The sequence below is a fragment of the Plecotus auritus genome (assembly GCF_963455305.1).
Source record: "Plecotus auritus genome assembly, chromosome: 11".
NCBI lineage: Eukaryota > Metazoa > Chordata > Mammalia > Chiroptera > Vespertilionidae > Plecotus > Plecotus auritus.
Genome location: NC_137777.1, coordinates 11,747,245 through 11,770,243, shown reverse-complemented (window position 1 = coordinate 11,770,243; position 22,999 = coordinate 11,747,245). Strand labels below are relative to the sequence as shown.

General features: G+C 51.0%; 1 protein-coding gene across 4 annotated transcripts in view; it reads right to left on the bottom strand.

Moving 5' to 3' along the window:
- The window catches only part of MATN2 (matrilin 2), a gene marked incomplete at its 3' end in the record, with an annotated part of 124,469 nt that overhangs the window by 16,624 nt on the left and 84,846 nt on the right, over nt 1-22,999 (bottom strand). For 3 of the 4 annotated variants that reach the window (XM_080646582.1, XM_080646583.1, XM_080646585.1), the window contains exons 6-10: nt 18,259-18,381; nt 14,819-14,941; nt 8,671-8,793; nt 5,929-6,051; nt 5,612-5,734 (exon numbers count right to left, since the gene is read on the bottom strand). In XM_080646582.1, coding sequence (XP_080502708.1) covers nt 5,612-5,734; nt 5,929-6,051; nt 8,671-8,793; nt 14,819-14,941; nt 18,259-18,381 — 615 coding nt within the window. The remainder of the gene's footprint in view (nt 1-5,611; nt 5,735-5,928; nt 6,052-8,670; nt 8,794-14,818; nt 14,942-18,258; nt 18,382-22,999) is intronic. The other variant, XM_080646584.1, reaches the window with a different exon arrangement.

Genomic DNA, 22,999 nt, shown 5'->3' with positions numbered 1-22,999 from the left:
GTTCATTCATTCAGCAAGCATTTACGGAGCACTGACCCGGTGCCAGGCACTCCCTTAATTTTGGTCTGAAAGGGGCCTTGGAGAGGAAGTGGCCCAACGCCATCGTTTCCGAGTTGAGAAAATGATGGCAGAGCGGGGCAGTGACCCTCCCAGGTCCCTGACTCTGCGGAGGTGAACTGTGCCAGCTGTGCTGGGGCAGAGGTGTGATGAGTTCACACATCTATCACCTCCATGTTCCCTGGTCCAGATGCACATCCAACGGCCACCCTAGGTCAGCAGTCTGCTCACAGGCTGGTGGATTCTCAGAAGACAAAAACCGCCAGGCCTCCAAATGGCTTACTGTAACTCTAAGCGCTGTAGGTGACCTGTCCCACCTGCTTCTCCAAGCTCATCTCTCACGTCTCCCTCCTCACTCAACACTCAATCCTCAGCCGAAACCTGTTTGGCTCAGTGGATAGAGCGTCAGCCTGCGGAATGAAGGGTCCCAGGTTCGATTCCGGTCAAGGGCACGTACCTTGGTTGCAGGTACATCCCTAGTAGGAGGTGTGCAGGAGGCAGCTGATCGATGTTTCTAACTCTATCTCTCTCCCTTCCTCTCTGTAAAATATCAATAAAATATATTAAAAAACAAACAAAAAAACACACTCAATCCTCAGTGCCCTCTCGGGACCTGGGCTTCTGTGTGCTGTTTCCTGTGCCTGGGAAGAGCTCCCCCTCGGTCTCGGTCCGCGGCGGTGCTGTAACAACATACTATACACACGGTGGCTTACAACGGCAAACGTGTTGATCACAGTTCTGGAGGCTGGAAGTCTGCGATCGGGGAGCCCACAGTTGGGTGAGGGCCCCCTTCCAAGTCCCTCACATGCAGACAGGACCAGGGAGCTCTGTGGGGTCTCTTTCCTAAAAGCCAAATCCCATTCGCGAGGGCTCCACACTCTTGACCTAATAACCCCAAAGCCCCAGCTCTTATTCCCATCACTCTTGGGCAGCTAGGATTCCAACATAGGAATCTGGGGAGGACACACACATCTAGTCCATGTAACACCCTCCACCTCTGCTCACTCACTCCATCGGTCTCTAGGCGCCAGGCCAAACATCTTTCTCAGGAGACTTTCTCTCCCCCCCCCTTCCCCGCCCCCCACCCATCACATGCTCTGTGGCACTGTTCTTTCCACATCACAACTCTTCTCACACGGAATGGGTGATAGTATGTCTTCAATTTCTTCTTCCCGGAGAAACTTTAAACTGTGTCAGGGCAGAAACTGGACCTGCATCCACCCAGGGATGCCCACACTCAGCACGACACGCCCAGCACACTGCAGGGACAGGGTCAACACGTGTGAGGAGGAGGAGGACAGCCGGACCCAGCTTAAGGAAGCACCTAGACTCCAACCCAGAGACGGGAGAGAGGGCAGCCTCGCCCGGGAATCACTGCTGAAAGGAAGAGGGGAGAGGACGCTCAGGCAGGAGGAAACATCGCCCTCGAACACAGGACCCTCACCTCTCACGCGGAGGAGGTAGGAGCGTGCATGTCAGTAAGCCCTCGTCATGAACGGGGTCTGCAGTCTGGGTCAGGGTGACCAGACGTTTCAGGACGCAGTGCAGGTTTTTAGGGCCCCTCCGGCAGCGCTGCGTGCTGACACAGCCTGTGCTCCCCACATCTGGTGAGTCACGGACGTCGGTGGTGCGGCAACATGGGGTCATGTGCTCGTGGACTCGCACCTCTGCGGCCATGACAGACGCAATCCTGGGTCTGGGGCTCCGCGAAGGAGGTCATTAAAAACGACCGCAAGCCCAGGGGGAGACAGCCACGGAGGGTGACCAAGGCCCAGAGACAGAATGTCACTGTTTCCTGCCTTTTCTGTAACGAGACTGGGAGCGGCCAGATGTTCGCCAACTGCATAGCGGCGCTGGCTCAGCCAAAGCAAGCAGCGGCTGAACTGAGCCTCACCGTGTGTGTGCGTGTGTGTGCACGTGTGTGCGAGTGTGTGTGAGTGTGTGTGTGTGGTGTGTGTGAGTGTGTGTGCATGTGTGTGTGAGAGTGTGTGTGTGTGTGTGTGTGTAAGTGTAAGTGTGTGTGTGTGTGAGTGTGTGTGTGTGAGAGTGTGTGTGTGTGGTGTGTGGGGTGTGTGTGTGTGTGTGTGGTGTGTGTGTGTGTGCGTGTGTGTGTGTGTGAGAGTGTGTGTGTGAGTGTGTGTGTGTGTGTGTGAGTGAGTGTGTGAGTGTGTGTGTGTGTGAGTGTGTGTGTGTGTGTGTGTGGTGTGTGTGTGTGGTGTGGTGTGTGTGTGTTTGTGGTGTGTGTGGTGTGTGTGTGGTGTGTGCTGTGTGGGGTGTGTGTGTGTGGTGTGTGTGTGTGGTGTGTGGTGTGTGTGTGTGTGTGTGTGTGGTGTGTGGGATGTGGTGTGTGTGTGTGTGAGTGAGTATAAGTGTGTGTGTGTGTATCCTCACCTAGAGCCTGATGGAGTGAGCGAGCCAGATAGTTTCCCACTGATTTTTAGAAAGAATGGAAGGAAGGGGGACCTGCAACGGAAGTATGTGCCCTTGGCTGGAATCAAATCTGGGACCCTCAGTCTGCAGGCCGACGCTCTATCCACTGAGCCAAACCAGCTAGGCTAGGGCTGAGCCACACTTTTAGAGATCACCTCACTCACTCAGGGCAAGAGACCCTACAGTAGGTAACCCGGGTTCTAGTCCTGACTCTGCCACTGACCCCGAGGCCAGCCTGGAGGCGCCCGTTTCCTACCTGAGTTGTTTCCCACAGAAGAAAGGGGAGATCCCCGAGCTTCCTTCTGTTCCACCAAACCATATGTCCCCTCCAATCCATGTGTTAAAGTCCTATCCCCCTCCCCCAATGTGATAGTCATTTGGAGGTAGAACCTTTGGGAGTTCCTTAGGTTTAGGTGAGGTCATGAGGGTGGAGCCCTCACGGGGGCATCAGTGCCTTTATGAGAAGAGCCACCTGAAGAACTAGAGGGATTAAGGAAGACTTAGGATGGGCTCAGGGCGTGGAGGAAGGGGTGCTGAGACATTGCCAAATCGAGGAGTAGGACTGGACATGGATTTTGAGAGACAGAGGAGAGCCACTGACGGATGCTGAGCAGGGAGTGGGCCCCATGCCAGGTTCTGCATGATGAAAAGGCAGCTGGTCCCTGACATTCCCTCACTGAACTGTCCTGAGCATCTCCCGTGGGCCAAGTAAGACCTGGTCTCACCCTCCGGGAGCTGGCGGGCCAGTGGGCTGTGTTCCGTGTACCTCTAGCCTGTGGAGTCTTTCCTTGTGCTGGGATTCCTTGCGAAAGTTCTATCTCAAGGAATTTTCCAGGGGCTAGGGAGGGAAGGAGGCCTCTCAGCTGCAATCCCCTCCCCAGTATGTGCATCAACCCCCCAAAGCAAGGGAGGCCCCTGGGCAGAATCTGGGAAATCACATCTGGAGGGCCCGGGGCAGGAGGAAGGGAGAAAGGCTTCACTCCAGATGTTGCAGAGCCCACGGGGCCTGCGGGGGTAACAGTGCCCATTAGCCTATGCTTCGGAGAACCTTCTGGAAGGTGAGTGAAGGGTTCTTTAGGGCCCCCCTGCTACAAAAGCTCTAGGTGAAAGCTGCCTTATGAAGGGCCAAGGACACCCTTATCTGCCGAGCCAGGCATGGCTGACCGCCAGCTGGTTTTTCCAAAATGGTGCAGTCACACCAGCAGGACCTTCATCATCTGGCACAGAGCTGGGAAACGTACATCCCAACCCGCAGGATGTGGAAACCCCGAAAACACAGCCCGTCGTTACAGGACAGGGCAGCCAGGCTGCAGCATCCTGGGCAGACAGAGGGCCTTCATTCAGGGGAACAGCTCGACGCATAGGTATCAGCTGGTGGGGAAAATGCATCTCTTAGGAACCACCATTCCCTGAGGACAATTCTAACCCATCTGATGATCTCCTGTTTTCATATAGTCACGACACACACGTGAAAACTCACTTCTAACTGCACTGTTGAGCATGTACTCAGATGAACGGTGTCACTGTACCACTGGTTACAAACACACTTTAAATGAGAAAATGGGCAACATTTCTCAGTGTCAGTGGCCTAACCCAGGTGTGGACCTGGGGAGGGAGGGAGGAAGAGGGGGCAGGCGATTTTAAGGAAAAGGGGCAGCCTTTGTTTGGAACAGCCATGGGCAAACTACAGCCCGTGGGTCGGATCCAGCTGTTCTATCAGGTTCTCTTGCTCTCCCCTCAGCTCCTTTACTTTGAATTTATATTAGTTCACACAAACACTCCATCCATGCTTTTGTTCCGGCCCTCCGGTCCAGTTTAAGAACCCATTGTGGCCCTCGAGTCAAAAAGTTTGCCCACCCCTGGTTTGGAAGGACCGTGAGAATTTCTTAGAAGGCCTGCAAGCCTCTTGGCGTCCGTTCTTGGTGACCACAGTAAGAGGGAGGACCCAGGAAGGGCATGAATCATCTAAGATGATGGGGAATTAAAACAAACCAATAAAGAGCCATGCCTCTGGCCTTGGCATGCTGTCAGAGGTCGATGCCATTCGACACACCCACGCTCTCTGCACCCCCACTGCCCGCACCCTCCATGCCGGCTGGAGCAGCCCAGGAGGCCGCTGGGCAGGCAGCCACAGGCAAGCTCTAAGATGGGGAACCCATTTGCCAAGACTCAGAATCTGGCTCCAACTAGGGACACATTTCTCCCAGGCCGCACACTCAGGGCACACCCCGCCAGGCAGTCGGCTCACCTGCCCAGGTGAGAGTACCGAATACAAAGGTGGATAAACCAGGTTGCGGCCACAACTGCATCAGGGGCCCGGACACTTGATCCTGTAACCAGAACGCCCAGCAGGATGGGGCAGGTAAATGCCTCCGTTTCTGATCCCTTCTCTCAAAATGACCGTTTTCCGTTTTCATCTTGGAAATGGGATTGCAGGGCAGAAAACAGCATGTTTTTGAGAGAAAGGTCTGGGAGCTTTTCTTTTCTTAAAATTAATGGAAGCTGACGCTGGGACCAGCTGCAAGGAGTATGTACCCAGGAAACTTCACTGCCAGCCTCACCGCCTGAAGCCAGACCCTGGCGGCGGCGGGAGGGATGGTTTCTCCGGAGCCTCCCCTTCTCCCAGAACTGACTCTGGACTCACACAGACCAGTTTGAACCCACTGCTAACCACTGGCAACCTCAGGCTCCTGACTTAATCTGGGCTGCGGCTCCACAGGCAGGATGGGCTTCCCGGGATGCAGGGACGGGGAATGCCGGAGTGTAGCACAGTGCCCAGCAGAAGGTCAGCAGCCAGCCAGGGGTCCACGGTATTATTATTCTGGTGCCACCCACCTGGGCTGGCTACCTTTGCAGCCAGATTGCGGGGTCGAGAAGTGAGAGCTAAGAAATAGGGCCCTGCCCAGCCTCAAAGGGCCTGCAACTGTGGACATGGGCAAAGCCATCTACTGGGCTGGAAAAGGAAGCTGGGGGACGGGGAGCAGCACCAGGCTCCCGGTGCTGAGAGGCTCTCCGCACCCTGACTGCCCGGGAAACCCACCTGGCACTGCCTGTCCCACAGCGCACCTCGCCCACCCCCCAGGGACCCCCCAGCCCAGGCCCGCCGGGCCTCGGGGACACTCACTGGCACAGGTCTTCCCGTCACTGCGGAGCGCGTGGCCCTCGGGGCACTGACAGGCGAAGGATCGGTCCGTGTTGACGCAGGAGTACTCGCACCCGTGGTCGCTCAGCAAGCAGTAGTCAGCCCCTGTGGGGCCCGCAGGCAGCGGGGTGTCAGGTGGGCCGCCCAGGTGGGCGGTCCCCGGAGGGCACTGATCCCCCTGAGCCAAGGGCGGAGGAAAGGTGCTGCCCCCCACCCCCCACCCCCCACCCCCCACCCCTGTAGTCCTCACACTGTCACTCGCACTGCACGCCTCGGCCCTCAGGGAGGCGGGGACTCACGCGAGCAGGTCTTGAGGTCCTCGTTGATGAGGAAGCCCTCCGAGCACTGGCACACGAAGGACGTGTCCGTGTTCAGACACAGCTGCTCGCAGCCGTGGTCCTGCTCCGCGCAGTGGTCCACCCCTGCGGGCACACGGGGAACAGCGAGACCGCCTCGCGGGGAGCCCCGGGGCCATTTCATTTACTCCGCCCCAGCGGCGGCCTCTAGAAGGTCCCGCCTTGCTGTTTGTTGGTTTGATTCTCTTCCCATTTCTTTGAAGAGCAGAAGCAGGTACCACTCCTGGGCAGGGAGTGCCGGCGGCCCTGCACCACCAGCTGAGACCCCAGGGCCATGCTGGGGCAGGTGCAGCCCCGGCTCACCCGGGAGGAAAGCGAGGCTCGAAGGTCACAAAGGTCACGCTGCGGCCCAGAGCCACACAGTGGACAGGGCAGGGCCCAGGCATGAGTGAGGGTCTGGCATCGACTACTGCGGATCCAATCCCGGCCTCCATGTCCTAGCCCTGGGCGCGGGGCCGGTGCCCAGGGCTGAGCAATGGGATGGCGGGGCTGCTCTTAGAGGAGCCGACACAGGTGAGGCCCGCAGAGCAGCAGCTGACCCGCACGCGCCGCTGCCTGAATGCTTATTATTATTACTAAGCAGCACTGAGTAGGTTAATGGTCTGGTTACATTTCTATCTGAAGAAGGAAAAGGTTCCCCACCGCCAACCAGGACACCCAGATTCAGAAAACAAACCAAAGCCGGGCCTGCAGGTGTGGCTGCTGCTGCTGCCCCCCCTCACCCCTCGCTGCATAGCTGGTACCCTCGCCCTGCACAGCTGGCCCGCCGGGCAGTGAGCACCAAAGGCCCTGGACGCAGCTGGGGTGACCGGCTCCCACAGACAGCCCTGCAGGCTGCCTCCCGATTTCCTTGATGGAGAAAATGCAAACCCAGAGACTGGAGGACGCTGGAGGCCTGGTGCAGGGCCAGCAAATGGACCTGTTTGACTCCCACAGGGCCTGGGACTGATGCTTCTGGAACATTCCACGGGTGGATGTGCCTCCTGCAAACTTCTGCAGGATCTCAGGAGCCAGAGGCCTGTATTCACATCCTTGTTCCACCATTTACCAGTCATGGGACCCCAACAAAGTTACGTACTCTTTCTGAGCCACAGTTTCTCCATCTTTAGACAGGGGTAAGAATGTCGATACCTCCTAAGGCTATGGTAGGATACAGTGAGTGAATACCTGGGAAATGCTCACAGCAGTGCCGGCCCAGAGTGAGGCCCATAAGGGCTGTTGTCACCAGGGCCTGGGGCACCCAAAGCCCTCCAGGGGAGTGGAATACCGTGGCTTCCTCAGGGGACTCTGAGGAAGAAATGGGTTGCCTTATACTTTCTTGAAGCTGACTAGGTGGTCCTTCTTATTAGATCCCAGAGAGGAAAAACAGCCCAATCTCTTCTGGCCTCTCCTCTGAGCTCTTCTAGGTCCCCCATGGAATGCTGGGAGGGAGAGGCAGGCCACGGCCCGTGGGGCTCAAGGTGGGCTCAGCTAGGTCACGCCCGGCCTGCCCTGGGATATCTGCCAGGCCTTGTCAGCTGGCAGACCCCACACCCCTGGAAGAAGGCAGCATCTATGCCAACCGTCCTCACCAGGGCGTCTCCCTGTCGATGGAAGACCTCCTGCTCCCCACTCCTGCTGCGGAGGCTCAGAGACCAAGAGGCACACGCATGGCAGGGCCAGCTTTCTGCTCCCAAAGTTCCTTGGCCTGTGAGATCCATCCCCAGACAGCCTCCTCGAGGCACTCTGTCCTCCCTGAAGGCTGAAGGGCGCAGGTTCCCCGAGGACTGCCCTGGACCCAATGCTTCATCTGTGAGGCTTCCCCTCCCGGCAGCTTCAGGTCCAAAAGCTGAACAGCTGCTCTGTTCTTGCTCACAGCCCATCTCTGTCCCCGAAGCGGGAACAGATGTGTGGCTCGCGGGGTGGAAAGCCACACAAAGGGCCCCTTCTGTTCGGGCCGTGCCACCAAGCCCTTCTCCCAGCTGGGGTTCCCACCAGCCACAGGCCTCTCCCGCGGGGCTCCGGCGCCCCCACCCCTGCTGGCCTGGACCACGCGGACTGGGCCTCATAAAGAAGGCCGGAGCCGTCCAGCTGGCAAAGCCGGCAAGTTTCCGTGCGTTTACATCACCAAATGGAGCTTTGTTGTGCTTCTTACACAAGGACATTGAGAAAAGGCTTCCCAAAAACTCCCATGTTTCCCAGCTCCGCCCTCAGATGAGCTCTGTGGTAGCCCCCGAGCTCTGTGCCTCGGCTGCTGGTCCCACGCGGGGGCCGGCACCCGTCCCTCCCCCAGGCTCCGTGATAATCATGAACTGTTATCTGTAACCGTGTGTTTTCCTTGTGCCCTGGGCCACATGTCCAGTGTTCGGGAGAGCGTGGACTTGGCTTCAGGACAGTCTGACTTAATCGGTGCTCTTAGCAGCAAATAATAACATTAACTAATATTTATTGAGTGCTTATGACATGTCTAGCAGCACTTCTCTAAGTGTTTTATACGTATTGACTCTTTTAATCCTCACAAGGCAATCTAGGAGCTTGGCAGTCCCGTTTTATGGATGATGAAACTGAGGCAAGGAAGGTTACGTCCGTCAGATCATCAGGCCCACGGGACACCCAGGAACTCCAGAAGCTGTTGGCTGCTGGTGAGCCCAGGGGCCTGGCGTGGCCCCTTCCCGCCAGTCAGCATCCCCGCCCTGGCACACTTACGGCTGCAGGTCTTGCCGTTGGGGTCCAGGTTGTAGCCCCGGTGGCAGCGGCAGTAGTAACCCTCCTCTGTGTTGACACACTCATGCTCACAGCCCGGCTTCTTCAGCGCACAGTAGTTGATCCCTGGAGAAAAGGCAGATCCTGCGTCAGGCTCTGGGCTGTCCCAGGGCTGTGAGGTCAGCCCCTCGCAGGATCTATTCCGGAAATGAGGTGCTCCGTGGGACACAGGAAACACCGCTCTGCTCTCCAGAGCTTGTCTGAAGGAGAACCTGGTACCTGAGTGGTCTCTCCAGCATGGGTCTTCCCCTTGGATGGCCGAAGAGCTGAAAAATGGGTTGAGGGCCACAGTCCCCAGCCTAGAACCTTCCAAGAAAGCTGGGAAAACCCAGTAGTCTCTTCTTCCAATTAACCTGATCACTAGGGCTCCAAAGCATGGAGGGAGCTGCCATCCACAGTGCATTTGACAGTGACCTTGCACAGCACGAAGCAGAGTAAACAAAAGCTCATCTTGCAAGACACCCAGCTACTTAGCAGAGGCAGGACGTGGCAGTTTCATCACGAAGGAGCCACACGCTCACCGTCGCTCTGAGTGAGACCAGGACAGCATCCCTATCAAGCACCTGGAGAAGAGACGTCTCGGATGCCGCCGCCCATATTGCAATTTTGTCCTAGAGCAGTGGTTGGCAAACTCATTAGCCAACAGAGCCAAATATCAACAGTACGATTGAAATTTCTTTTGAGAGCCAAATTTTTTAAACTTACACTTCTTCGAACGCCACTTCTTCAAAATAGACTTGCCCAGGCCATGGTATTTTGTGGAAGAGCCACACTCAAGGGGCCAAAGAGCCGCATGTGGCTCGCGAGCCGCGGTTTGCCGACCACTGTCCTAGAATGACATTCACCCCGTTCAATCTACTTAGCAGTTTCATTTCCTGGTAGAAAATGCTAAAACCACACAGAGTCGGTCATGGGAGAGATGGAGAATAGTGAAAGGGAATCAAATGAGTTTGTGGAGGGCTTTTATGAGATTTATGTTGTGGGGAAAGGTCACCCCCAACCTCAGGGGCTGGGCTGGGTCAGTTTAACTGCATTGTTCTTTTCTCTGGGGACGTGACAGACACTGCTGGTTGCCTTGCCAACAACCATTCCCCTGTTTTCTTGGGACTTAGAACCCTGGTCCTCATGAATCATGGCTGGTCTAAGCCAGCCCAGCAACCATGTTCTCCTTTGTCAGTGATTGGTCTAGGGGTAGGAATATGCCCTAGTTCCAGCCAATGAGACATAAGGAGAAGTTTATTGGGCGCCCCTGGGAAAAATTTTCCTTCCTGAAAAGACAAAGATGTATAAAGAGAAATGCTTTTTTCTACTCTGCTTCCTGTCTTTGGATCTAGTAGTGTGAGGTCATGATGCCCGGAATGGCAGTAGCTGTCATAGCCATGAAGTGACAAGTGTGAAGATGCAAAGTCTACATGTTTCAGCAGAGTACAGGGACAGGAAGAGCCCGGGTTCTTTTTTATTTTTAATATATATTTTATTGATTTCAGAGAGGAAGGGAGAGGGAGAAAGAGATAGAAACATCAATGATAGAAAATCATTGATTGGCCAAAACCGGTTTGGCTCAGTGGATAGAGCGTCAGCCTGCGGACTGAAAGGTCCCAGGTTCGATTCCGGTCAAGGGCACGTAACTTGGTTGCGGGCACATCCCCAGTAGGAGGTGTGCAAGAGGCAGCTGATTGATGTTTCTCTCTCATCGATGTTTCTAACTCTCTATCCCTCTTCCTTCCTCTCTGTAAAAAAATCAATAAAATATTTAAAAAAAAAAAAAAAAAGAAAATCATTGATTGGCTGCCTCCTGCACACCCCTTACTGGGAATCGAGCCCACAATCCAGGCATGTGCCCTTGACCGGAATCAAACCCAGGACCCTTTAGTCTGCAGGCCGACGCTCTATCCACTGAGCCAAACCAGCTAGGGCAAGAGTCTGGGTTCTTGATAACACCCTGAGTCACTGAGGCAGCCCTGGGGTGGACCGCCTCTGGATCTATTAGGTGAAAAGTAAATGTCCTGAACTGGCTTCAGACACCATTAGTTGGATTTCCTGTTCTGCATGACCACAAGCGCCCTAACTGATACAGGGGAAGACCTGAAACCAGGAAGTAAGGAACTGAGAAAACACACATTTATTTTTATTTATAGTCTCTCTGCCCAGAAAGGATTTGAGGAGGCTGACATAACAATCTGAAGGCAGAACACCCATCAGTCAGCCTCTTGCTTCAGCGTCTCCTCACTGGGCTCGTTAACCTCTATCTTCCTGCACAGTCAGAAAACATCAGTCCTTCAGAGACACCTTTGGCGAAACCTCCCTGATGAGGTTAGTTCTTTCTATGGGACCTCTCTCTTTCATAGCATTCATCACAATGGTCACATAGCACGTGTGTGTGTGTGTGTGTGTGTGTGTGTGTGTGTGTGTGTGAGAGAGAGAGAGAGAGAGAAGGAGGGAGATGCTTCAATATCTGCTTCTTTCACAGACTCTGAGTTCCACAAGCTATACAGATGGCTTTGCTGGGGGGAAGACAGTTGACCCTATTGGAAAGCACCTTGCCCCAAGGTTCAGAATTTCTAAGGCCCAATAAGAGACTGAGAATAACAAGTAGCCCCCAGGCAGAAGCAATTGCCCCACCCTGTTGATAAACCAAAAAAACATCTAGATTCTTGAAGAGGTTATCACTCAGTTATTTGGCAAAAAGCAATTCAAAAATAACTTCTCCAAGTGGTTGCTTATAGCAGAGGTTTAACCGTAGATCTCTACCTTTTTTACACACCTAGATCATATTTCTTCACATGTGTGTTACTTAAATATTCATTTGCTTATTTACTCATTCAATCGGTTTTTATTGAGTGGCTACTATGCACCTTGTATCTGGCTCAGTCTCATCACTAATTGGGAATTGCTACAAGTGGGCCAAGCTAGGGTGTAGCTTTATCTGGCAAAGCTCAGAATGTCCAGTAAGCCGCTGTGAGGCAAAACTATCAGATAACAAATTAAACAGCGCTGATGAGTTGGAGACCTCACTGAGAGGGAAGACATAAAAACATGAAAGATCAGTGACCCTAGAAAAGGAATTATAAGGCCATCTGAGTGGCACAGGTAGTTTTGAAAAGATTAGGCTACAAAATGTTAAAGCAGGAAGTCATAGTCCTTTGGTCTAGGACAGTGGTCGGCAAACCACGGCTTGCGAGCCACATGCGGCTCTTTGGCCCCTTGAGTGTGGCTCTTCCACAAAATACCACGGCCTGGACGAGTGTATTTTGAAGAAGTAGTGTTAGAAGAAGTTTAAGTTTAAAAAATTTGGCTCTCAAAAGAAATTTCAATCATTGTACTGTTGATATTTGGCTCTGTTGACTAATGAGTTTGCCGACCACTGGTCTCGGAAATCCAGGTACTGAAAAGTAAAGCAGTTTGTCCCAGGCCACACGGCCAGGATGCATGACACTGCCAAGACCAGCCCTCACACCTCCCAGCTCAGTCCAGATGTGGACCCCACCTCAGGTCTCCAGCGACAGGGCGCACCAGTGGTGGTACCAGCACCAGCAACCCCGGAGCACATGGGTCACACCCACATCCGGTTCCACCCCAGGCCCCAGCTAGACAGCCAGGCCAGTCCTGGAGTCAGTGCTTTGCACGGCTGCCTTAATAATTTATGCCTTAAATCGTTGACAGCACTTTACAGAAAAAGAAATTGTGCCCAGATGAGGAAGAAGAATGAGTTCTGGCCAAGCGTCTTTTCTTCAGGAGGATTCTGCTGGAACATTTCCCCCCACAGTTTAATTGGATGACATCAAATTCCTTTGAAAAATAGATTTCTTATTAAATTTGAAAATATCCCACATCCATTATCCGCCTATTAAATGTAAATGGCTGTACCCTTAGCTCAAGATTTGTAATGCCCTTGAGATCCTCAGACTCCTACTAACAAACTCCAGATTTAAAAGCCAATTTCTTTGCTTCCCTCTTGCACGTCATGCTCCGGAGAGACAGTGAGTGCTCGCTTCCGTGAACAGCTGGATGCCACAACGGACATTAGTCCGGGGCAGCTCTGAAAGGCTGACCTCGGAAGCCGAGGGCTGGGTCTGCAGCAAAGACACTTGAAAATGCAGCGATGAGGCAGGATGTTCGGAGAAGGGCTGATGAGGACATCGACTTTAGGAACAAGTTCCATTTCTCTTGGATGAAAAAGTAGGGCACCTGGCTAAAGAGGAAATGGAACTATAATCGCTACGTTAATGAGCATCAGGGACTCTGGACTGGGCCAAAGCACGCAAACAGGCCCATCTGTGGCCCAATTTTTGGTGGTCACACTACTCCTGGATGGCCACTTCCTCTCACCCCTTTGTCCTTGGCCTCCCTCCTCTCTTGATAATGATGCGTGCACTGCCTTGGGCCCTACTCTTATTCCTAGTGCCTCTCCAGGCAGATGTGGAGGGAGTGGCGGGTGGAGGAACCTCAGATGACTGGTAGGAGATGCAGAGCTTCAAGCAGATGCCCTCCACGGACCCCCATGCCTGACTTCTTCCCTCTCCCCTCCGTTAGTAACATGAAGAAGCTTGCAGGCACACAATGAGTGCCTGAGTGGAACCAGATCTAATTATCCCCCACATAAGAGCTTTGGGTCCACAAATATGAGTCCACCTGCAAGAGATTTTTCCCTGGGCGTAGTCAGCCATGGACACATTTACCCCTAAAAAAAAAAAAAAAAAAAGGTGTGAATAGCAGAGGAGAGTGGCCAGGCCAGAAAACTTGGTCCTCTAACACATTGTGTGCATGTGTGGTCTAATGGAAAACATTCCGTCCGATTCTTTTTACATTCTGTATGTTCTCAGTTAATATTCCCATTGAATGCTTGAGTGTCTCCAGGGTTTGCATCCTGGCAGGGCAATGGGAATTATCTTCCATGAGAGGGCCTCAGTTTCAAAGTATGGGCTCTGCAAACCACCTGCCAGCGTACAAGGTTTAACGCTCATCAGAGTGAGTGTGTAAGCGGATATAGGCTACAAGCAGGATGTGGCGTATCTGGGTTTAGTGAGATAGTCACCAGTGCTTTTCAAAAGAGATCCGCGGTCAAACCTTGGAACGCTCAGTCCTGTGATGTGGCACTGCTGTACACACCACCAGGAACAGGTGGGTGAAGGAACACAGGGGACTATACACCCCTGCAGGGAGTTCCCGAGCGTTCTGTGTACCACACTGTCAGGAGGACTCAAACTATTCCGTGTGTCTAAGTGTGGACTGACGCTAAAGGCACTTTTTGAAAACATTCACAACTTGCATGCCTTAAAAAGGCCACCTTTCCAACAAGATTGAGCCACTCAAATAATGGTTGCAATTTCTCCAGGATGACAAATCTCAGAGAGACCCATGGACTCATTCATTCACTCAATAAACTGTGTCAGACCTCCATGGGCCAAAACTTCGAGTTGTTGAGGATTCAAGAATGAGAAAAGGGTAGAATCTCTGTCCCTGCGGAATTTCCAGTCTAGTGGTCCCTCAGGAACAGTCTAGTCTGATTTGAAGAGATCCCCCGTGGGGGTCCATGCCTGAGATCCCCGGCAGGCCTTTGAAGTGCCAGCTAACAGGCAGTTGAGTCACTCAGCACATCCTTAGTATCATCCTGCTGCCGCCATGGACCCCTGAATGGGACGGGCTGCCGGACTCTTATTTTTTTCCTTCCTTCATCTCCAAGGGGATAGAGCTGCCATTGCCCCCTCTTAGCAGCTACCAAGTGTCTTCCCTTGTAGGACTGGGAGAAACCAGCTCCTGTTACCTCCTGTCTCGGGGTCCAGTCGTTTCTTTCCCAAAGTCCCCCATACATGTTGTGGGGGTAAGAAGGAGGGAGAGTGCACCCCCACTTTAGGCAGGCGAGAGCTTCAGCTTGGGCTTGACATTGCTAAATGAACCCAATGGGCATACCGGTCTCTTCAATCTCCCAAAAGCCATCCCATCACAGGATCACGAGACAACGGTAAAAGAAAGGGCCAGCTAGTAACGGGAGACATAAATGCTGCGCGTGTCTTGCTTGAGATCTGCCAGGAAAAGGAAACTTGTGGAGCTTTGAGCGGAACGAGCCCTTTGCCAACACCCAGGCACTTACTTCTGCAGGTTTTCTGATCTGGGTTCAGGGTAAAGCCTTTTAGGCAGCGGCAGGAATAGGAATCATCCGTGTTAACACACTCGTGCTGGCATCCATGATTCGGTGAGGCACAGTAGTCTATCTCTGGAAAGAAGGAAAAATCATATTAATAATAATAAAAAGATAAGCAATAAACCTAGCATAGGAAAACCAAGGGGTTTTTCAGTCTTAACTTCACAATTTCCATATTTAGGGATATGGGCCTCAAGAAGAGAATTTTCTTGATGTGTCCCAGTGGTTAGAGCGTTGACCTGGGCACCGAAGGGTCATCGGTTCAATTCCCGGTTAAGGGCACATACTTGGGTTGCAGGTTTGATCTCTGGGCCCGGTTGAGGTGCTTGCAGGAGGCAACCAATTGATGTGTCTCTCTCACATTGATATTTCTCTCTCTCTCTCTCTCTCTCTCTCTCTCTCTCTCTCTCTCTCTCTCTCTCTCTCTCTCTCTCCCCCCTCTCCCTCCCTTCCACCGTCTCTAAAAATCAGTGGGGGAAAAATATCCTCAGTGAGGATTAAGTGTAAAAAAATGATGCCTGCCTTGATTCTGAGCCTTTACCTCCATCCCATCTGTCTGTCCTTTTAACTGGTCTCCATTTCCCAGTTATTGCTCTTTTCCCTGCCAGGATCTGTCAAGCGTCTCGGTTCTGACAACTGGACTTCGCCCATTTCTTACGCTCACAGCTTTCCAAGGACCGGGGTCTCCTTTCTCTTACCAGTCCCCTCCCGAGGTCTGGCTCCCTGCCCTGCCCCCAAACATGGTGGGAGGGGGGCCCTTCTTCTAGGGGACACAGCTCCCTGCCAGACCTCCCTGAGTGCCAGCCCTCTTCTCTGCCCACGTGTTGGGGTGGCCCATTTCTGGGTCTTGACGCTAAGCCCAAGACTGTTGCGTGGCTGGGCTCCACGCCTTGGTGGTGAGACCTCACAGCTGGAGCAGCCCCTCCCCTGCCTCCCAGCCAGACCTCCTCTCCAGCCCCCTGCACCCCACTATCGCCTTGCAGGCTCTCCAGGCCTGCGCCATCTCGGGGTGTGTAATTCTCCATGTCCCAAGAGATTCTGGGACAGGAGGCATGTGGGGCCCCAGTGTGGGGGTGATGGTGAGGCTCTGGAGGAGGCAATGAGGTGAGCCAGCCGGGGAAGGAATTCTGTCCAGGCAGGAAGGAGGCTGGATAGCCCAGCTGGTCTCCTCCTTCCCTTAACTCCTGTTGGGGGTTTGTGTGCCCCACACGGTCAGCCCTCGGTCATATAACACTTTGTGTGGTGACTGAGCTGCTTCATGTGCTGTGTCCCCAACCAGCTTTGAGGGGAAGCCTAGGGCCAAGTCTTGAATTTTTTATGCACTGTTCAAGTTAGCTCAGGCTCCTGGTATACGCTCAACAAATACCAATTTAAAGTCTTTGAAGCCAGTATCATCCCTTAAAAGAATTAGCTCGGCACCAGGCAATTTGCCCAAGGGTTGATACGGATGAGCTCATTTCGTCTTCAAAACAATGCTAGGAAATGAGCAACAGTATCATCCCCTATTATAGCTGAGGAAACTGAGGCATAAAGACCTTGCCCAAGGTCACCCAGGGAAAAAGCAGAGGAGCTGGGATTTGAACTGAGGCCGAGGCTGCCCCTTTGATGGAGAGAACTGACTCATCAGACCAGCAACCACAATTCCCAAGCCATTACCACAGTGCAGGCTGCTGGCTTATAGTTCAGAATAGTCAGGAAGGAGGGAGACCAGGAACAGAGCAGTCCATTCACTCATTTACTTATTCTCTCAGTGAAGTGCTGGGGGTGGCTATGAGCCTCTCAGGCTCATTCATGTCTTTGCACATCTTCCTCCAGCTGGCTGCCCCCAGCTCCTTGCCTTATTCACTGCTATTGGCACATGGTTGGGGATCCAGAAATGTATGGTTTGACGTACTGTGTCCCTCACAGTTCCATACTCCACCCCTGTCTCCAGCTCTGCTGTTTGTAAGCTGTTGATATTTACTAGAGATAATATCAAGCTTATGTTTCAGGAGTTTGGGAGGATGCTTTTAAAAAAAAAAAAACTGTGCAAGTATGTGCTAAAATACATAATAGATGTATTTTATTTTATTTTTTATTTTTTTAAATATATTTTATTGATATTTCACAGAGAGGAAGGGAGAGGGATAGAGAGCTAGAAACATCGATGAGAGAGAAACATCTATCAGCTGCCTCCTGCACGCCTCCTACTGGAGATGTGCCCGCAACCAAGGTACATGCCCTTGACCGGAATCGAACCCGGGACCTTTCAGTACACAGGCCGACGCTCTATCCACTGAGCCAAACCGGTTTCGGCATAATAGATGTATTTTAGAAAGATGATGAATACATGAACTTTTTGTAAATTGAAATCCTACTTTCTCATTGATGTTTGTTTTAGAATGACTTATTTTAAATTGCTATTAAACTACACTTTTAAAAAAATGCTGGGGCCCATCTGGTGTGGCTCAGTGGTTGAGTGCCGACCCATGAACCAGGAGATCACAGCTCGATTCCCAGTCAGGGCACATGCCTGGGTTTCGGGCTCAATCCCCAGAAAGGGGCGTGCAGGAGGCAGCCGATGGATGATTCTCTTTCATCATTGATGTTTCTATCTCTCTCTCCCTCTCCCTTCCTCTCTCTGAAATCAATAAAAACGTATTTTAAAAAAACAAACAAATAAACCAATGCTGGGCCCTAATACTTTAGGAATAAGCTTCTCTCAGGTGAACCCCTCTATGGGAGTTTAAGAGCCCACACAGGATCGCTTAAGTGTTGTGACATACCTTTACATTTAAAGGAACACTTTTGGAATTCTCTTGGAATCTCGTGATCACCTTTAGCTTATAGATCTTTATGGTCAGATTTTTGGAGGCTGAACGTAATTCTGATTTGTGTGTGTTTAGTCCAAATCAAATAGAACTATGTCGCTAAGACAAAAAATGAGCCGTTCGTTCCCTGCAGCCATCCTCCCCCACCCAGGACAACGACATTCAACTCCCGCTGGTTCAGCGATCTTCCTGAACTCCTGTGGAGTCGAAGCTGAACCCACAAGCCGCGAAGCGTCAATGAAAGGATTTCGTTAGTCCATTAACACTGCCGGGCACAGCCAGGCTGAGTCAGCGTGAAGTCAGAGTCTGACTGTCCCCACGCTCGCTCGGCAGAGGCTGGAAGAACACCCCCACGTGTGGTCTCTGGAAAGGACACCTTCATGAAGTGCCTTGGAGGGTGACACTGAGATAGCGTGGCGACTGTCTTAGGACGAGTTCAGAAAGGCCTGACAGAGGAGGAACGGGGGCAGACGGGATGGCACCCCTCAGCACATAATCCCACGCTTCTCTATGTTTGGGAGGTTTCCATGGATACAGTGCCCGGCCCAAAACACTTTTTGGCTGTTGTCTGTAACTTACTCGTGCACGTTTTTTTGTCTGGATTCAGAGAAAATCCTTTAGGGCACCGGCAAGCGAAGGAGCCCTCAGCATTCACACACTCGTGCTCGCATCCGTGGTTTTCGGAGGCACAGTAGTCCACAGCTGTGAAGACGAAAACACAGAGTTTAAGTGGAAACACAAACTGGGGTAAAGGGGGTGGGGGAATGGAAGCAGCCTTATAAGAAATAGAAATAGGGATTGATATGGTTGCCCCCAAAAGGGTCTGAGTAAATAAATATGAACCCAAGGCCTCCCTCTCGCAAACATAAACACCAGGAGCCTACATCAGGCAACTTATAGCAGAAGATAAACTAAAGGACACATAAAGCACTGTATTTAAAGGTAAAGAAATGCAAACCAAGACAGTCACAAGGCACACTTACACCCATTAAACTGCAAAATTGAGGCTAAGCTAAAATCAATGGTGGCACCCTGGCCGCTGTGGCTCGGATGGTTGAGCATCATCCAGTGCACCAAAAGGTCACCGGTTCGATTCATGACCTGGCAGAAAAGGATTCGATGGCTCAAGGTTTTATCACACTACTCAGAATGGCATGCAATTTTTTAAAAATATGGTTTTTATTGGTTTTAGAGAGAGAGATAGAGAGGAAAGGAGAGGGAGAGACAGGATTCAGGCATTGCTGGGTCCTGAGACCTGGCCTGGAAAAACCCCCGAGTGTCAAATCCCCCCTGACCTGAAGGCCACTCACTGGGAACAGCGGATGAGACCATCAGTACAGCATTCAACGTGGAGGAGCCAACTGCCAGGCATGTGAACCTAAAAGCTTTTTAAGGCCAAGCGAGTTCAAGTCCATTCAACCCTGACATCCTTGGATGCATGTTTGGGTTCTTTGCATAACTTCCTTGGTTGCAAAATTGAAAAGAGAGGCCCAGTTTAGGGGGCAGATGAAAGAAGGTGATTTATGTATATAACCCAGCGATGCCTCTGTGGTTCCAAGTCCACATCTACTTCAACAACATCCTCTCTTGGTCATTTTGTCTGAAATTTCTACTCTCTCCTTTACAAGCAGAAAGAGTACAGCCGTTTCCCTTATCCACGGCGGGTACATTCCAAGACTCCCAGTGGATACTTGAAACCGCAGACAGTACTGAACACCACATATACTGTTTTCTCCTATACATACATACCGGTGATAACATTTAATTTATAAATTATGCACCGTAGGAAACTAACAACAATAACTAATAAGGAAATAGAATAATTATAATATTATACTGTAATAAAAGTTACTGCACTATACTCTTGAGATGTGGTCACATGATACAATACCTACATATGAGATGAAGTGATGTGAATGACACAGGCACTGACACTTCATTAAGATACAACCGACCTTCTGACAATATGGCTACAAGTGACTAATGCGCAGGGCAGATTATCCAGCATGGATACGCTGAGCAAAGGGACGATTCATGACCTTGCAGAAAAGAATTCGATGGCTCAAGGTTTTATCACGCTACTCTGAATGGCATGCAGTTTTTTAAAAATATGTTTTTTATTGGTTTTAGAGAGAGAGGAAGGGAGAGGGAGAGAGAGATAGAAACATCAATGGGCTGCCTCCTGCATACCCCCTACTGGGGATCGAGCCCAAACCCTGGGCATGTGCCCTGACTGAGAATTGAACCGCTGACCTCTTGGCACATGGGATGACTCTCAAACAACTGAGCCACACCAGCTGGGCAGAATGGCATGCAATTTAACACTTATGAATTGTGGGAGAAAAAACCAAGATGGCGGCATAGGTAAACACCTAAACTGCTGCCTAGCACAACAATTTCAAAACTACAACTAAAAGACAAAATGGACATCATCCAGAACCACAGGAAGGCTGACTGAGTGGAAATTCTACAACTAGAAGGAAAGAGAAAAGCACACTGAGACTCAGAGGAGCTGCAGAAGGCAGAGGTACAGAGATGCATGCACAGAGAGGACTGGCAACTGAGTACACGGCTGGCTTTCTCAAGCGGGAGGGAGACAAAAGCTCCCGACTGCGCTGAACTCCGGTTCCGGGCGAGACTCTGAGGACCCAGACTCATACGGGGAGAAACTGGACTTTCAGGAAAGAGAAAAGCACACTGAGACTCAGAGGAACTGCAGAAGGCAGAGGCACTGAGGCGTGCACGTGGAGAGGGTGAGCAACTGAGTACGCAGCTGGCTTTCTCAAGCGGGAGGGAGACAAAAGCTCCCGAATGCTCTGAACTCGTTCCGGGTGAGACTCTGGGGACCCAGACTCATTCAGGGAGAAACTGGACTGTCTGGCAGTGGGTGAAACTCGGGGACGGCTTTCTCTCAGAGGTGCTTGCAACGATTGCCGCGGGACACTGAGACCCAGGGGCCTCTTAGGGCAGGGCTGATGGGAAGCCAAGGCTGTCTGCTCCAACCTGAGACTCAACCCCATCCAAGCTGAGCACAGAGGCTTTTGCAAGTCTTGTCTCATAAGGGTGTCTCCAGCACAGAAGTTCTCCCAGCGTAGACACAGCTGATCCTCACAGCCAATTGGCCTGGAGGTCAATTCCTCCCAGTGATACCAACAACAATCAAGGCTTAACTACAACAAGACTGTGCACACAGCCCACAAAGGGGTGCACCAACAGTGTCCACCTCAGGTAACTGGGGAGGCTGAGCCACTGGGCCCTATAGGACACCTAGCACACAAAGCCACTCTATCAACTTAGGGAAGCAGCCAAAATGCGGAGACAAAGAAACAGATCACAAATGAAAGAAATGGAGGAAAGCAAACGACTGGATATAGAGTTCAAAACCATGGTTATAAGGTTTTTCAAGAATTTTCTAGAAAAGGCCGATAAATTTAGCAAGACCCTCGAGGATATGAAAAAGGACCAACTAGAAATTAAGCATACACTGACTGAAATAAAAAATAATATACAGAGATCCAACAGCAGACAAGAGGATCGCAAGAATCAAGTCAAAGATTTGAAATACAAAGAAGCAAACAACACCCAACCGGAAACGCAAAAAGAAAAAACAATCCAAAAATATGAAGATAGTGTAAGGAGCCTCTGGGACAACTTCAAGCGTACCAACATCAGAATTATGGGGATGCCAGAAGAAGAGAGCGCAAGATACTGAAAATCTATTTGAAGAAATAATGACCAAAAACTTCCCCCACCTGGTGAAAGAAATAGACTTACAAGTCCAAGAAGCACAGAGAACCCCAAACAAAAGGAATCCAAAGAGGACCACACCAAGACACATCATAATTAAAATGCCAAGAGCAAAAGACAAAGAGGGAATACTAAAAGCAGCAAGAGAAAAACAGTTACCTACAAGGGAGCACCCATATGACTGTCAGCTGATTTCTCAACAGAAACTATGCAGGCCAGATGGGAGTGGCAAGAAATATTCAAAGTGATGAATAGCAAGAACCTACAACCAAGATTACTCCAAGCAAAGCTATCTTTCAGAATTGAAGGTCATATAAAGAGCTTCACAGATAAGAAAAAGCTAAAGGAGTTCATCACCACCAAACCAGTATTATATGAAATGCTGAAAGGTATTCTTTAAGAAGAGGAAGAAGAAGAAAAAGGTAAAGATAAAAATTATGAACAACAAATACATATCTATCAACAAGTGAATCTAAAAATCAAGTGAATAAAAAATCTGATGAACAGAATAAACTGGTGAATATAATAGAATCAGGGTCATAGAAAGGGAGTGGACTGACAATTCTCGGGGGGGGGGGGGGGAAAGGGGTGTGGGGGGTGCCGGAAGAGACTGGACAAAAATCGTACACCTATGGATGAGGACAGTGTGGGGGAGTAAGGGCAGAGGGTGGGGTGGGAACTGGGTGGAGGGGAGCTATGGGGGGGAAAAAAGAGGAACAATTGTAATAATCTGAACAATAAAGATTTATTTAAAAAAAACTTATGAATTGTGAACCAATGTCACCCCCATAAATGTAATTAAAAATAACAACACTTATCAATTGTTTATTTCTGAAACATTCCATTTAATATTTTCAGACCATGGCTGACTGTGGGTAACTGAACCCATGGAAGTGAAACCGTGGATACGGGGGAAGTACCATAATTCCCTGGCTATAGCTCTTTGGCCCTCCAGATCACAAACTGCTAAGATCTCAGGGTCAAAGCCATCTTAGCGTGGTCAGTCTCGGCGGCCTATGAGGGAAATCCGTCAGCTGTCTTAAAGGATAATACTTTGGTGCAAGGAAAGGCAGCCTAAGATTGACAGTCTCTGATTTACAATCTGGTCACATTCCAAAGTTTCCTCAGCAGGGATCCGTCTGCAAGAGGGTAGCACTGGCTGAAGCAGGGTATTTTAGAGAGGAGCATTTGGATTTCAAAGTTTGTTGACAGCATAAGAGAAACCAAACTGGTCATTTAGAGAAATGGTAGAACCAATTTACTTGCAATCAATCACTCAACCATAGCCAATGATTCAAAAAAGAAAATGTATGGCAAGTCCACTCTTTGAAAGATGAGAAGGGCAGTGGCCTCTGGCTTCCAGGGCTTACAATCTGCTTGCTCAGAGAAGATAGAAAATAGGATCAAAGTTACCCTGAAAGACAAGGCTGTCAGTAACCACCAGGTGAGCACATACAGCAGAAAATTCACCCTCAAAAATGGTCTTTGAAAAAGGTACAGTTTGACAGGGACAGATGGTTACTAGACTCCCCACATGTGGCTACAACCCAAGACTCGGACCTTCACTCTCCCC